The sequence below is a fragment of the Corapipo altera genome, unplaced genomic scaffold, assembly GCF_003945725.1.
Source record: "Corapipo altera isolate COAL_440 unplaced genomic scaffold, ASM394572v1 23, whole genome shotgun sequence".
NCBI classification, from domain to species: domain Eukaryota; kingdom Metazoa; phylum Chordata; class Aves; order Passeriformes; family Pipridae; genus Corapipo; species Corapipo altera.
The window spans coordinates 934500-950002 of record NW_020884878.1 but is presented as its reverse complement, the minus strand read 5'-3'; the positions used below and the strand labels follow the sequence as shown (position 1 = coordinate 950002).

General features: G+C 53.5%; 2 protein-coding genes and 1 long non-coding RNA gene across 3 annotated transcripts in view; 2 read left to right on the top strand and 1 right to left on the bottom strand.

Annotated features, from left to right (window-relative positions):
• PRKCH (protein kinase C eta) overlaps positions 1–3857 on the bottom strand; it is a 118498-nt gene extending 114641 nt beyond the window's left edge. The window contains exon 1 of the mRNA XM_027638224.1: positions 3498–3857. Coding sequence (XP_027494025.1) covers positions 3498–3857 — 360 coding nt within the window. The remainder of the gene's footprint in view (positions 1–3497) is intronic.
• Positions 3858–6767: 2910 nt separating this feature from the next.
• LOC113944811 lies at positions 6768–7501 on the top strand. The gene is made up of 3 exons (XR_003526813.1): positions 6768–7061; positions 7302–7366; positions 7481–7501. It is a non-coding gene; the product is annotated as an uncharacterized LOC113944811 (long non-coding RNA).
• A 32-nt stretch (positions 7502–7533) lies between these two features.
• On the top strand, positions 7534–15503 carry LOC113944584. The gene is made up of 3 exons (XM_027637915.1): positions 7534–8167; positions 8350–8486; positions 15266–15503. The coding sequence occupies exons 1-3, from the start codon at positions 7541–7543 to the stop codon at positions 15501–15503; spliced, it is 1002 nt and encodes a 333-aa protein (XP_027493716.1). The 5' UTR covers positions 7534–7540.

Below are 15503 nucleotides of genomic sequence, written 5' to 3'. Positions count from 1 at the left end.
CATAGGAATAATCCTATGTATTGTAAACATCCCCCCTTTCAGCTACACTCAGTACTCCAACTTATTTATGTTGTTTCACTGACCTACGACTGCTTCCTACGCTGCACTCAGAGGCAGTTAAAGAGGAGATAATAACTTTAAAGATGCATTTACCTGCCGAGTAAAAAGATCTTAGCACATGCTAGTGCAAAACTAAATGCTTTAAAAGGCAAGTTTCAACCCTGATGTAAATCACAGCATAAGAGCTTTCGGATAGCAGCCAGCTTAGTTCTCTCCTGCCCTGCACCTGGTCATGCGCACCTGTGTGAAATGCTACCATTCAGGTTTGCACAATTTCACACCCACACAGGCAAATGCCTCCCAGAGAGAACATGGCACTGGAGAGATTGCTCTCAGTTTGGACTACACTAAAGTATGTTGAAGGTATTTATTTGACAATATTAATAAAAACTACGGTGCTGCAACTTGACAAGTAAATATAAGAAACGAGAAAGAGAGAAGGATCTTGAAGTTAGTAAGATCTCAGATGTTTGATCAGTGGAAACTTAGTCAAATGTGTTTAACAATTAATATACAAGTTAGAAAATACCAGACTGTGCTCATATGTTTACTAGAAAGACTTCAGAAAACAACTAAAATAGTTGGGAGAAAAAGGGTGACTTTTGAAGAATCTCTGAAACATGGATTTTAATGCAAATCATGAACAGAGAACTCTGTCCCTGACCCAGTGGTATGACTCAGGTGTATCAGCATTACTGATGAGACAGCTCATGTCCATACATTTACTCATCTGCATAAGTGTTCAGGGCCATAATTGCAGTGAGGTACCTGCAAGTCATCTGGGAAGCACCAATGCTTACACACCAACTGCTCCTCCTTGCCTCTCGCTGACACTTCCTACAGATCTCACAAGAGGTGGTGACCAAATTACAAGTAATCATTCCTTTTTTTTCAGCAGAAGAAAAACCATGCTTATCAACAGAGCAGTATGAGCCCGAGAACTCTCACCAAAACTTTCAGAAGGTGAGCTGAGGGACTGCATAGGTAATTCCCAGGCAGCTCCACTCTGCAGAGAAGAGCTCAGGGAGCAGAGGCAGCAAACTGCCCTGCCCTGTTTGGCTGTTATCAATCATTTGGAGATTCCCAATATACTGTTATCTTTGTCTCTGAAAAGTAAACATAAAAGTTTTATTTCAAATCAAAATCAAAAATTGGGCACAGCCAAGGGAGTATAAACCAGGTTAAATGTTGGGGATTCATCAATTTTCCCTACATTTTATTCACTCATTCCTCGCCTATCTGTGCTTTTGTTTTGGGGATGGAAAAAGGCAGAAATGAAGGACTTTGGAGTATAGGTGTCACAAATAATCTACAGTTCCTTGTGGTATTTTGTATTGTGCCAGCAGTTCGTGGACCCTGGGTTAGTAGAAACCAGCATTTCCTATCCTTCTGATACACAAACACCCGTGACAGCCTTGCTGCATTTATCAAGACATATTCAATTATCAGGGCAAGATGCTGTTCCCTGTCATCATGTGACCCTGGCTGCACGCTATGCAAGAGGCTAAAAAAGCAAATCACAAGGGAGGGGAAAGGAGAAAGGGAACAGAAGACAACACTTGTTCACTCCACATCAGCTGTAATTTCCAGACATTAACCAGAAAGGAGAGCAGCTCTGAGCCTCTGTCTACGTGCCGAGATATAACATCAGTTTAGATCAGTCTAATTCAACAAACTTGCCGATTTTTCAACCCATTGCACCCATCAGCTCACAGGTACAGGAGTTCACAAAACATATGTCTATCCAGCAAGGCTTAGAAACTTTTCCCTCACCAAAGACCAGATGACTATTTCAGACTGCATCAGCCCTAAAAATCAGCACTGCAGGATGAATGAAATGAAAGAAACAGCACATGAAATGAAAGAAACATGCTTGCATCCATATTGGAGCAATATGATGACAGATATTTTAGTCATGGGAATAAGGCCACCACCTCTGCAGCACAGCAGTCCAATCCCACATGTAGCCAGCCCCAGCGCAACCATGATTCCAGCCTCCCAAGAGGACAGGGCCTCACTCAACAGCAAAGAGGAAACACCCCCAGCAAAGCAAACATGAAGAAAACCCTCAAAACCACAGCTCACTCTCCTGAGCTCACTCCTTTGCCTTGTCCATAGGGCTCTGAGCCATATGTATAGCTGCTTTAGCACAAGTCCCAGGAGCAGCTTCTCTCCAGTGGCACAGGGAGCCTGGCAAGCTGGGCATGAACCCACTCAGCAAACCCCCAATAACTGCTCTGCCTGAGGCAACACCTCAGCTCAGCCACTGCAGCTGGGCTGGGGCCCTTCTGTCCCACACTTGGTCACAGCACTGACTGTCTCACAGACAACACCTTCAGGACATCAACTTCAAGCCTATCCATAGGGTACCTGAGCACTCCATAATAAACAACAAAAATAGCACCAATCTACACCTGTCCATCAATCACTCTAAGCATCCCAAAGGTGAAACAGCACACCTCAGCCACAGACCCTGGCTGAGAGCAGAAAGCACCACTGATCTCCTTGTGATAGGATCAAGATGTCAATCTGTTCTCTACACTCTCAGCTCTCCTTCCTCCCCATCTGATTTATTCTGTTGGTTACCTGACTGCACACGCTGAGCTTCTTGGCCTCAAAATGTTGACATCTAGCTTAGCCTCAAAAATTCTCATCTCTTCTGCACCTTCTCTACTCCGAAGAAATGCCTTTTCCCCCTAACTCTCATAAGCAAACTACTGTCTGGATCAACACAATTACTTGCTCCTCCTTTACAGTCCTGGAAGCAAAGGTGCAACTTTAGAGCCTGTGCTATTTCTCTGACATCACGACTAAGGCATAAAGGAGATTCTCTGGGCTGGATGCAAGTGACAATGACTTGGAAATAACCTAGAACTAGCTCTAAGTGAAACTGTCTTCACCCAGAACAACACCGTACAGAACAGACACAAGGCTACTCCTGACACTCTGGTAAGAAGTCCCAGAAATTCGCAGGCACACAGCAAACTCTTGTGCAAGTATGTGGAGAGCTGAGCAGAAATACAACCCCAGCTATCCACGTCTCCACGTACCGTCACTGTACAGTGCTAAGCAAGAGGAGGAATGGACACCTTCCTCTCAGTTGTCTATTCCAAGTCTTCTGGTAGCCTACAAAGAGGACAGACTTCACAGCCCCTGCTGCAGCGGCTGCACCCTCCAGCTACCACACCTGAGACATTTTGCTCTTAGGGTCCCCAAATGCATCAGCTGCAGCAGCAGCCTAAGCCAACCTAAAGAAGAGGGGCACAAAGAGATGCGGGAAGGAACAGCCCTGTGTCCATGCAGACACACACACAGCGCGCGGCTGCGGCACAGGCAGGCGAGGACAAGCCCCAGCTCTGCGAGTCCCCTTCCGGCGTCTCCATTCATTGCGAGAGGAGTCCGGCTCAGCTTCTCCCCCACAGAAAGCGGCCACTCACCCAGCCCTCGAAGCTGTCGCTAGAGCCGGCGGAGCGCAGGAGGTCCTGGAAGGGCAAGGTGCAGTTGGCCACGAAGTCGTCGTAGCCGATGGGGGTGTCGTGGAAGACGGAGAGCTCGATCTGATGGCCGTCGGACACCGTGGCCGAGAACTCCTCGTTGTAGGTGGGTTTGTTGGTCTTCTGCTTGGTGCTGGTCTGCCCCACGCGCACCTGGTCCACGCTGACGGTGACATAGGGATCCAGGAGTTGGTAGCCCTTGCGGAAGAGCGAGTGCCGGAGGGACCAGCGGGTGGGCTGCAGCCCCACCGCCTCCCCGATGCGCACCTTCAGGTCGCCGTTGAACTTCATGGCTCCGGACATGCCCACCCCGCCAGGAGCCCGGAGCACAGCCACAGCGCTCTCCCGCCGGGACACGCACCCAGCCTCTCCTGCCGGGCCGGCAGCAGCCCCGCCGCACCTCCTCAAGGGGCCGAGCGGCGACACCGCGCCCGCCCCCGGGCCATGCCGGAGCTGCGGAACCGCCGCGCACCACCCGCCTCCCGCAGCCGCTCCGCCGCCCGGCCCGGCCTCCTCCTGCCCAGGGGGAGCGGCTCGCTTGGGTTGGGTTGTGTTAGGCTGGGCTGGGCTGGGCTGGGCTGAGCTCGGCTGGGCTGTGCTCGGCTCGGGCACACCGGGGCGTGGGGCGGTGCCGGGCGGGGAGGAGCCGCGGGGGCGGCCCCGGGCTGGGGACGGGCGGGCGCCCTGCTCGGCTCGCTGCCGTCCCGCCCCGCTTTAGCCCAGGCCCGGCCGGCAGGAGCCAGGAGCTGCTGCGGGGAGGAGCCGCTGCCCAGCCCCGAGAAGCGCGGCGGGGACACAGAGCCGCTGACAAGGCCGGGACAAACCTCCGCGCCGCCCGCCGGGCTCCAAAGCCGCCGCTCCGCATCTCCCGGCGAGGGCTGAGCCTGCCCCTGCTCCGACCTGCGGCATCTCGGCGCCTGCACGCCCAGAGCCGTGACCCAGGGCAGCGCTGCCCCAGCCGCCCGCAGGGAGGAGCGCATCGGCATGGGCTGGCTCGGCCTCTGAAAACTTTCTTGGAACGACTCTGCCGGTTGGGCATTAATCGCAGCTGATTAAGGAGTTTGGCACTCGGCGTGCAGGCTTTGTTTTGGGGAGCGTTTCTTGGGGGCTTTGATGGCATCTAATAAAGTTGGAATGAAAAAAGTTGGAATTGCTTTGCAAAGTTCACAGCAAAATGGGATGAACTGGGTAGGAACAAGGAAGTCCTGCTTTCCCTGTGGCACTGTTTAGCTGACATCATCCCAGTGAGGTTGCACTGCCTAAGATGCGGTCTTTTGAATGTCCCCACTGCAGCTGGACGTTGCCGAGGCTGGCTGAGAGCTTGCAGCCTTTTCTGGGTGTGTGTTTCTTTTCTTCTTTGAGAGCTCCAAGTTTTGCAGGAACACCAAGCCAAGGCTCCTTCCAGCCTCAGACAGAGCAGGGGGCTTCCCACTGGCTTCTCTGGAGAGAGCGGGTGGAACAGCTTCAGCAATGTTATCATTCCTCATAGGGAAGCAACCCTTCTGCCAGAAAAACGTGTAGTGTCTTTTAGCAGACTTCTGAGAGGGCTCCTTCCAAGGCTTTTAAGTTCCTTGATCTGTCCCTATTAGCCCGAGAAAAGAAGTGTGGAAGATTTTTTGGAGCTCAGATAGGACAGCTCAGCTTGGGGAGGAACACAGACTTCACCTTAGAAATTGCCAAAACATACAAAATCCAGCCACACGTTCCGGGATCTTGTGTCCAGCAGTGACCAGCTCCAGACCTTTTAACAGTAGGTATGACCAAGTAAATACAGAGTACTTCTTTCTCGTCAAAGACTCAAAGATTTAGTTCTTTGGGGGCTTTTGGATGAGGGAGAGTATAGAATCATAGAACCATAGAATAGATTGGGTTGGAAAAGACCTCCAAGATCATCAAGTCCAACCCCTGATCCAACTCCAATTACTATATCATGGCACTAAGGGCCACGTCCAATCTCTTTTTAAAAACCTCCAGGGATGGTGAATCTACCACCTCTCTGGGTAGGCCGTTCCAATGCCTGATAACCCTCTCTGTAAAGAATTTCTTCCTAACTTCTAACCTAAACCTCCCCTGGCAGAGCTTGAGCCCATGTCCCCTTGTCCTATTGTTGGTTGCCTGGGAGAAGAGACCAACCCCCACCTGGCTATAACCTCCCTTCAGGTAGTTGAAGAGAGTGATGAGGTCGCCTCTAAGCCTTCTCTTCTCCAGACTAAACAACCCCAGCTCCCTCAGCCTGTCCTCATAGGACTTATGCTCAAGTCCCTTCACCAGCCTCGTTGCTCTTCTCTGGACCCGCTCCAGCACCTCAATATCCTTCCTGAACTGAGGGGCCCAGAACTGAACACAATACTCAAGGTGTGGCCTCACCAATGCAGAGTACAGGGGAAGGATCACTTCCCTGCTCCTGCTGGCCACGCTATTTTTGATACAGGACAAGATCCCATTGGCCTTCTTGGCTACCTGGGCACACTGCTGGCTCATGTTCAGCCTCCTGTCAATCAGCACCCCCAGGTCCCTTTCCGCCTAGCTGCTCTCCAGCCACTCTGTCCCCAGCCTGTAGCGCTGCATGGGGTTGTTGTGGCCAAAGTGCAGGACCTGGCACTTGGCCTTGTTGAACTTCATTCCACTGGAGTCAGCCCATCTCTCCAGTCTATCCAGATCCCTCTGCAGAGCCCTCCTACCTTCCGGCAGGTCTACACTCCCTCCCAACTTGGTGTCATCTGCAAATTTGCTGATGATGGACTCAATCCCCTCATCTAAATCATCAATAAAGATGTTAAAAAGGACTGGACCCAGCACTGACCCCTGGGGAACACCACTGGTGACTGGCCGCCAACTGGATGCAGCACCGTTCACCAGCACTCTCTGGGCCCGGCCCTCCAGCCAGTTCCTGACCCAGCACAGAGTGCCCCTGTCCAAGCCATGGGCTGCCAGCTTTTCCAGGAGTATGTTATGGGAGACAGTGTCAAAGGCCTTGCTGAAGTCCAGATAGACCACATCCACAGCCTTTCCCTCATCCACCAGGTGGGTCACCTGATCGTAAAAGGAGATCAGGTTGGTCAGACAGGACCTGCCCCTCCTAAACCCATGTTGGCTGGGTCTGATCCCTTGTCCATCCTGTAACTGCTGTGTGATTTCACACAGGATAATCTGCTCCATAACTCTGCCAAGAGTTATTTTTCTTGCAAGTTCCCTCGAGGCCAGGCCACGGGACTTGGTGACCTGGAGCTTTTCTGGGCATCACCAGTGCCTGGTGGAAGGTGCCCTCGAGGCCAGACCACGGGACTTGGTCACCTGCAGTCCCTGTGGAAGGTGCCCTCGCGGCAATTTTGTAAGATTTGCCCAACAGGGTTTTTTCCAAGGCGTCTCTCGTGCAAGTTCCCTTGAGACCAGACTGTGGGATGGCAGGGAGATGCTTCAGCCTGATCAGGCTGCTCAGGAGGAAGAAGAACAGGAGAGGCCCTGGGGCGACCCCAGCACAGCAAGCTGAGGAACCTCTGCAACAGGGTGAGTGCTGGAGCTGGGCCACAGGGCTGGTGGCTGCAGCCAGCTTGGCCCCTTCCTGTCCCCTGTGGACACACCCAGGGAAAGGGAGGGGGGAAGAGGGGCCCAGGCTGACCCCCCACCATTCGTGCTCCATCCGTTGGGCACCCCAGGGCCGACCCTGCCTCTGGAGCGCAGGGCTGGGCTGTGTTCCCTGGCCTCTCCCGCAGCCCCTCAGCTCTGCCTGCACTCGCTCTTTGACAGATCCAGGCCAGGAGCGGACGGAGGAGCAGGAACGCCCCCGTGGCCGCTTCCGCAGAGCAGTTCAGGTACCTGCAGCCATCCCCCCCTGGGCTGGGCCTGCTGTCCCTGCTCAGCCTGGCACTGCTGGTGGAGCGCTTCCTCAGACTTCCCTCTCTTCCCTGCCCTTTCTTCTCCTGCAGAGGTTGCTGCAAATCATGCGCATTTGGCGTAGAACATCTAGGACCACAGCACCTGAGCTCATGGCAGAGCCTGACACCAGGCCAACTGAGCTCAAGGAGAAGCCTGATGGCAACACCGAGCTGATTGATCACACGGCAACCTCTGACACCGCTGTGACTGAGGACACGGCCAACCCTGACACTGCACTGGCCGATCTCACCATGAAGGATGACACAGAACCCACTCATTGCACAGCAAAGCCCGACACCGCTTTGGCTGAAGACACAACTGGCTCTGACACCGCAGCCACTGATGTCATGGCCAAGGCTGACATGGCACCGATGCCAATTGATGGCACATCACACTCTGACGGGGCACTGATGGACGGCACAGCAAAGCCTGACACCGCTTTGGCTGGTGACACAACCGGCTCCACTGCTGATCTCGTGGCACAGGCTGACATCACACCAATGCTGACTGAGGGCACAGCAAGCTCAGCCATGGCACCGATGGATGGCACAGCAAACCTTGAGACTGCCATGACCCACGACACAACCAACACTGAAACCACAACAAGTGACCTCATGGCAGAGGGTGACACCACAACTGAGGGCATTGGAAACACTGACACCACGCCTTTTGAGAGTGCGACTGATGCTCCCAATCTGCACTTTTTGGAGGGGAAAGGTGTCTCCAGTTGGAAGCCAGTAAGCAGCCTGTGGCAAAGGTTTAAGTCCCCCAGGGGTCTCGTGGCCTCTCAACCCGGGTCCGCTGGCCCCCTAAGCCTTTGAGGCCAGCAGAGTGTGGTGGGAAGGGAAGCACTTCTCGGGGAAGCTGGGCAATCTGCTCCCTCTGGCAGCTCCCTAACTGTCCCCCACTGCCTCTCCAGGTGCCGTCCATCGTTTGGTCCATCCACCACGACCTCACGTTCCACGTGTCTCCTCACACTGACATCTGCAGGCTTGCTGAGGCACACCCACGTGATGTGGTGATGACTCTCCTGTGCTGTGCCCCAGAGTGTGACAGGTACAGGGCCCAGCTACCTTGCTGCCTCAGGAATCACCAGCCCTTACAACCCCTTACCCTGAAGAGCCTGTCCCATGTGGTCTGCCAGACAGATGGAGACTTCCAGGACACTCTGGCCCCTCCATTTCCCAGCCCTGGACTCCTTTCCTCCCCTTTCTTAGCTTAAGAAGGTTCTTCCCTCCCCTTCCCCTTAGCTTAAGAAGATTCCTCCCCTTCCCCTTAGGTTAAGAAGATTCTTCCCTCCCCTTCCCCTTAGCTTAAGAAGGTTTATCCATCCCTTTCCCCTTAGCTTAAGAAGGTTCTTCCCTCTCCTTCCCCTTAGGTTAAGAAGGTGTTTCCCTTCCTTTTCCCTTAGCTTAAGAATCATAAAACTGTAGAATCATAGGGTCAGCCAGGTTGGAAGGGAAGTCTGAGATCATCAAGTTCAAACCTTGATCCATTACTGCCGTGGTTATTAGACCATGTGTCGTGGGTTTACTCTGACCGGATTCAAACTCTCCCAAAACTTGCTAAAGCTTGAGAGAGCTTCACAGGCAAGACAGACTCAACAGGAGGATAATATCCAATTTTATTGCTAACAGGATAAAAACTAACAAGTCAGAAAATACACAGTATTAAATACACTTTTGAACCACCCTTTGGCCCCTTGCATCAACGCAGGAGGAGAACTCTCAGGGCCATAGCTAAAGTCTCTCTTTATGGGGGTGCGAGGGGTCTGTGCATCCCCCATGGTCCTTCATGGGCTGTGGGGGGACAACCCGCTCCACCATCACCTTCAGCACGGCTTACAGGGAGTTAAAGCTCTGAGTCTTTTCCCTGCTATGTGGGGTCCCTCCCAGGGGAGCAAGCTCTCAGGGGACCCTTCCAAGTCAGATCCACACCTCCTCCAGGTCGCAGGTTCTGCAGGGGCCTCTCTGCTCTGGGACAGCAGCTGCCACGGACCAAGCGACATGGCCACCACCCCGTCCCATCCCAGGACAGGGTCGAGGGGGATTCGGCCCCCTCAGGCCCAGCGGCTCCCTCTTCACTCTCCTGGCTCAAATTTCTACTGTGCAATAAGCTTCTCTTCCAGCCTTTTAAAATGTAATTTGCAGAGGCATTGCTAAAGCTTTCTACTGGTTCTTCTCCCGGTCACAACCAGAAAGTCCACCCCTGTGGAACCAACCACCTTAAGTTCCAGGGGGGAAAGGATGAGTAAACCCACGACACCATGGCACTAAGTGCCACAACCAATCTCATCTTAAAAACCTCCAGGGACAGAGAATCCACCACTTCCCCAGGCAGCCCATTCCAACGCCTGATTACCTTCTCCAGCCACTTTGTGTTTGAAGAACGTTCATCCCTCCCCTTCCCCTTAGGTTAAGAAATTTCATCCCTCCCCTTCCCCTTAGGTTAAGAAGCTTCATCCCTCCCCTTCTCCTTTGGTTAATAAACAGTCGCTTTCTCCCTCTGAGATGCGTCTTTGTGGAACTCAAACGGCACATACCCTCAGCCCTTCAGCACATGGGCCCGCTCCTGCCTTGCTTTTGCCCCTTGTGCCTTGGGCACACACACACAGGGACAAGCATTTTTGGGCATGTGGCATCTACATGGTGGACTCTCACAATCATCTTCTCTACCCAGGTGGCAATGTCTTGACACATAGCAGCAGCCCAGATGGGTTTCCCTCTGCATTTCCAGTTGGCCTCCTTCCATCTATCCAACCATCCCCACAGAGCATTGGCCACCATCCACGAGTCAGTGGAGAGGTAAAGCCTCAGCCACTTCTCTCATTCAGCAAAGTCCACCCCCAAAGGAAGCAGTTTAGGCTAGAGCAGGACTACAGCCTTGAGGACATATTCCAAATGAGACTCACAGGTGCTGAGTTCACCGCGTCATAAACCCAATGCACAAACTCAAAGGTACTTATCTCAAGAAGGGTCTTAATATCTCAGCTGAAACAAACTGACAGATGGGACAGGCCTCTTGGCATGGTTATGTGCCAGAGGAAAGAACGACCCCAAGCATCATGGTGCCTACAGGTACCTATGTAAATCACATAAAGGCAGTTATTTCTTTGCCACCTTTCCTCTCTCAGGGCCTCACGTTGGGTGCCAATTATGTCTCAGTTTAATGAGATGGAAGTGTTTGCTGAGGAGGGCGAGTTATGAGGAAGACCAAACTTCCCTCTCTAAGCAATCGTAAACCCAAAATTAAGAGGCTCAAGTCGAGGAAATGTGGAGAAATAAAAAAAATAACAGCCCTTTATTAAAGGATATATGTGTGTAGGTAGCACAGAAAAAGAACAAAAGCAAACAACGATCCTGCACCAAATTCCCAAACAAATCCATGTCTTTTTGCCTTTCGGTGCAATTCTAAGCACGACCGGCAGGGGGCGCTGCTGGGCTGTGGCGGCCGCCGTGAGGGGCCGAATGGAGACCCCCCTTCGTCGGTGGGTCCGAGCTGTGCCCACACGGCAACCGAGGAGGGCAGGGCCAGCCTTTTCCCTCCAAAGCTCCTCTGCAGTCGGCAATGGCTTCTCCGATGAAATCCGAGGCTGACCGGGCAGTGGGTAGGGCAGGCAGTGAGAGAAACAGAGGCGGACCGGGGCCAAGGCAACTCGGCAACTTGGCCAAAAACAGAGATGAAAACCTGGAACTTTTTTCTCTCCACACACACCCTCCCTGAGTCCTGGGCAACAATAAGGTTGCAGTTTCCCCAGGAGAAAAACTCACCTCCCCCCCACAGACTTCTGAGCCAATTAGCTTGGAATGTGGGGCTATGGGCTACTCTTCTGTGTGTGTGAATCACTCCAGCCACCTCCTCCCCCTCCCATGTTCAACACTTTTCTTCTGGGTTTTCTTTTGGGGTTGTTTTGTTTTGTTTTGTTTTGTTAGTTTAAAACAGACAAACCTCTGAGAGTGGGACATTGCTGTTCCTTCTGAAATGCATTCTAACATGAGCTGTGATCATTCTGGGGAGTTTTATTTTCCCTCTTTGAATATTCATAACTTCTTGGCTTCCTCCATCCCACAGCAGCGAGCTGGTCAAAAAGAAACATTTCTTTTTGTCATCTATGTATCTGCTCTCACTTCCATGTCTTGATTCACCACTCCGCTGCTTTCATGACACCCTCAAATGAAAAAGCCCCCTGTCTCCCTTCTCAAGAGCATCACTAGTTGTCACTTGGCACTTTCAGCCTCTCTCCTTCTTACTTAGAGCTGTCCCTTGAGTCCACATGAACCAGGGCGGAATCCACCCTGACCACCAGGGGCAACCCACAGTTCTTAGAAGACTTCACCTGGACTCCCTCATGGATGCAGGCAAGTTTTGAAGACAGCCTGAACTTTAAAGCACCCACCTGAGTGTCCACAGGATGAGTCGGAAGGCCTTAGAAAGGCTGGAGCACTCGCTCTCTCAGCTCCAAATCATCCAATAGAGATTTTACTTTGCTTAGAGCCCTTCAAAGGCTTTCCTGGCCTGTCAGCTCTCTGCACCAGAGGGAGGATTAGTGTTTTTGCCATATCCTCCCTTGGGGTTTGGGGTGCTTTTGGAAGACTGGGGGAACTTTTGTTCCTTGAGAGTTTTTATCCTTTACCAGAATTATTTTATTCTTATCCCTTAATAAATAATTGTTTGCAAACCAAACAATGCCAGGTTTTTTTGCTTCTGTTTAGTTTTTGAAATTGACTCCCACTGGACCGTGTGAAGGCAAAGGATTTGCAGGTTTGAGAGGGGAAGCAAGCTTCCAAATCTTTGATGTTCTCAGGTTCTCCCAATTCAGTTAAACTGCAAAGTTTCTTTCAACTCCTTGTGTTGAGTAATGAGAAGTAATGCTTTCCTGAATTTAGGTTTATTAAAGGCCAGATTCTTCTGTGCCTTCCCTGCAAAGATGTTTTTGTGCTGCGGGTAATCACTTCCATGAAGAAATCGTTCCAGCAAGGAGCCACAGCTTCTGCCTTCTGACAGATGCCAAGCCTTGCCAGCAGTTGCTGCAGCAGCTCCTCCCAACAGCCCCCTGCAAGAGCACAACCATGAATGCCTGTTGGCTTTGCCTGCCCTGTGTCAGGGAAGTCCCCAGGGGCAGTCCCCCAGTCTTTGGGGCAGGAGATGGGCACCACCCCTGCCAGGACTCGGAGCGGTGGTAGGTCTGCTTGGACGGGGACTTGCCAGAGTGGCTTATTTTGGTGCAGCCCCACCAAAGGGGCAGAGCAGCATTCATGTCTTTGCCCACACGTTCCTCTTCTATGTCACAGCTGTCTCAGATACTTTAGGGAATGCATTCCTTCCAACCTGGGGCAGGTTGGCTAGGTTGGGGGAGGCCCGAGGCCACGTGTCCGTGTGTCACAGGGCCCTTTGTGACATGGTGGCCGTCGTCAATGGGATGGGACAGGGCAGGGTGTCCAAGGGCCCTTTGTGACACATCCTGATATAGGTGTTTGTCGTCAACGCAGCTGCGCCACAGTGCTCAGAGCACGCGTCTGGTCAGGACGGGAGAGAGCGGTGCTGTGAGGAGTCTCCTCGCAGCCAACTCGTTCGTCACTGATCCGAAGCAATTCCGAGAGTTCTCTTTCTAGCAAGATCCCTCGAGGCCGCACCACAGGAGTTGGTGACCCAGAGCTTTTCTGAGGCTTCCCCACTCCCTGTGGGAGTGGCCCTCGAGGCCAGGCCACGGGACTTGGTGACCCAGAACTTTTCTGGGCATCACCAGTCCCTGTGGAAGGTGCCCTCGAGGCCAGACCACGGGACTTGGTCACCTGCAGTCCCTGTGGAAGTTGCTCTCGAGGCCAGACCACAGGACTTAGTCACCTGCAGTCCCTGTGGAAGGTGCCCTTGAGGCCAGATCACCCAACTCTGTGATCTGGAGTTTTTCCCGGGCATCCCCACTCACTGGGGAAGGTGCCCTTGAAGACATTCTGTAAGACTTGGCAACCAGGGTCTTTTCCAAGGCGTCTCTCCTACCCTCAAGGTCAGCGTGTGGGATGGAGGAGAGACGCTCCGGCCTGCGCAAGCTGCTCAGGCTGAAGAGGAAGAGAGAAGGCCCTGGGGCTGCCTCAGCACAGCAAACTGAGGAGATGCAGCACTTCCAGCCCCTGCAGCAGGGTGAGTGCTGGAGCTGGGCCACAGGGCTGCTGGCTGCAGCCAACTTGGCCCCTTCCCATTCCCCGGGGACACGCCCAGGGAAAGGGAGGGAGGAAGAGGGACCAAGGCTGACCTCCCCAGCATCCATGCTCCATCCACTGGGCACCCCAGGGCCGGCCCTGCCACTGGAGCGCAGGGCTGGGCTGTGTTCCCTGGCCTCTCCCACAGCCCCTCAGCTCTGCCTGTGCTCGCTCTTTGACAGATCCAGGCCAGGAACGGACGGAGGAGCAGGAACGCCCCCGTGGCCGCTTCCGCAGAGCAGTTCAGGTACCTGCAGCCATCCCCCCCTGGGCTGGGCCTGCTGTCCCTGCTCAGCCTGGCACCACTGATGGATCACTCTGTCCCACTTCCCTCTCTTCCCTGCCTTTTGTTCTCGTGCAGAGGTTTCTGAAATTCATGGGAATTCGGCGCAGAACACCCAGGACCACACCACCTGAGGTTATGGCAGAGCCTGACACCAGGACAACCGAGATCAAGGAGAAACCTGATGTCAGCACTGCACCGATTAATAACATGGAAATCTCTGACACTGCTGTGACTGAGGACACGGGAAACCCTGACACTGCACTGGCCAATCTCACTGTGAAGGTTGACATCGAACTGACTCATTGCACAGCAAAGCCTGACACCGCTTTGGCTGATGCCACAACTGGCTCTGACACTGCGGCGACTGATGTCATGGCCAAGGCTGACATGGCACCAATGCCCACTGATGGGACATCAAACTCTGACGGGGCATCAATGGACAGCACAGCAAAGCCTGACACCGCTTTGGCTGATGACAGAACCAGCTCCGACACCGATATCGTGGCACGGGCTGACTGCCAACCGATGTTGACTGATGACACATCAAGCTCAGCCATGACACCGATGGAGACTGCGTTGACCCATGACGCAATCAACGCTGAAACCGAACCAACTGATCTCATGGCAGAGGGTGACGCCACGACTGAGGGCATCGGAAACAATGACACCACCCCCACTCAGAGTGTCACCGATGCTCCCAATCTGGACTTTATCCAGGAGAAAGGTGTCTCCAGTCGGAAGCAAGTAAGCAGCCTGTGACCAGGGCTCAAGTGCCCAGGGGTCTTGTGGCCCCTCAAACTGGGTCTACTGGGCCCCCTAAGCCTTTGAGGCTGCACTCTGTGGTGGGAAAAGAAGCACTTCTTGGGGGAAGCTGAACAACCTGCTCACTCTGACTACTCTCCAACTCTCCCCCACTCCCTGTTCAGGTTCCAGCCATCGTGAGGTACATCCACCAGTGCCTCACATCCCAGGTGTCTCCAGATGTCAGGCAGCACATTGACATCCGCAGGCTCGCTGAGGCACACCCCTGTGATGTGGTGACAACTCTCCTGTGCTGTGCCCCAGCGTGTGACAGGTACAGGGCCCAGCTGCCTTGGTGGCTCAGGGATCACCAACCCTTACAACCCATCACCCTCTAGAGCCTGTCTCACCTGGTCTGCCAGAGAGATGGAGAGTTCCAGGACACTCTGGCCCCTCCATTTCCCAGCCTTGGCCAGTCAGCCCCTGATCCTGCAGCCATGTTGCCTCCCTGCCTCTGGAGGCACTTTGGCTCTGTCACCTGGGCCCCCACAGCTGCCCAGGCTATGATGCTGTGGCTGAGACACCCCTGACCCAGAGTTCTGACTCCACAGAGCTGCTGCAATGATGTGGAGCAGCATCGCCTCCTCCGGAACAACAGTGGAGAAGGTGCTGCCAACACTGCTCGGAGCAATGGAGGACTGGCCAGTGCACACCGTGTCCACCTCTGATGGCGACGGCACAGACATCTTTTCCCTGGCTGTGAGTTTCTGGAATTGGCCTTTGCTCCTCCCCAGGTCACCTCCCCCACCACTGCATCTCCCTGCCTCAGACCTTGGGCTGCACATGTAG

Coding starts and splice junctions, on each gene's coding strand:
- LOC113944584 (XM_027637915.1), top strand. CDS start 7,541: ATGGCAGAGCCTGACACCAGGCCAACTGAGCTCAAGGAGAAGCCTGAT. Junction 8,168..8,349: donor GTGTCTCCAGTTGGAAGCCA/GTAAGCAGCCTG, acceptor CTGCCTCTCCAG/GTGCCGTCCATCGTTTGGTC. Junction 8,487..15,265: donor TGTGCCCCAGAGTGTGACAG/GTACAGGGCCCA, acceptor CTGACTCCACAG/AGCTGCTGCAATGATGTGGA.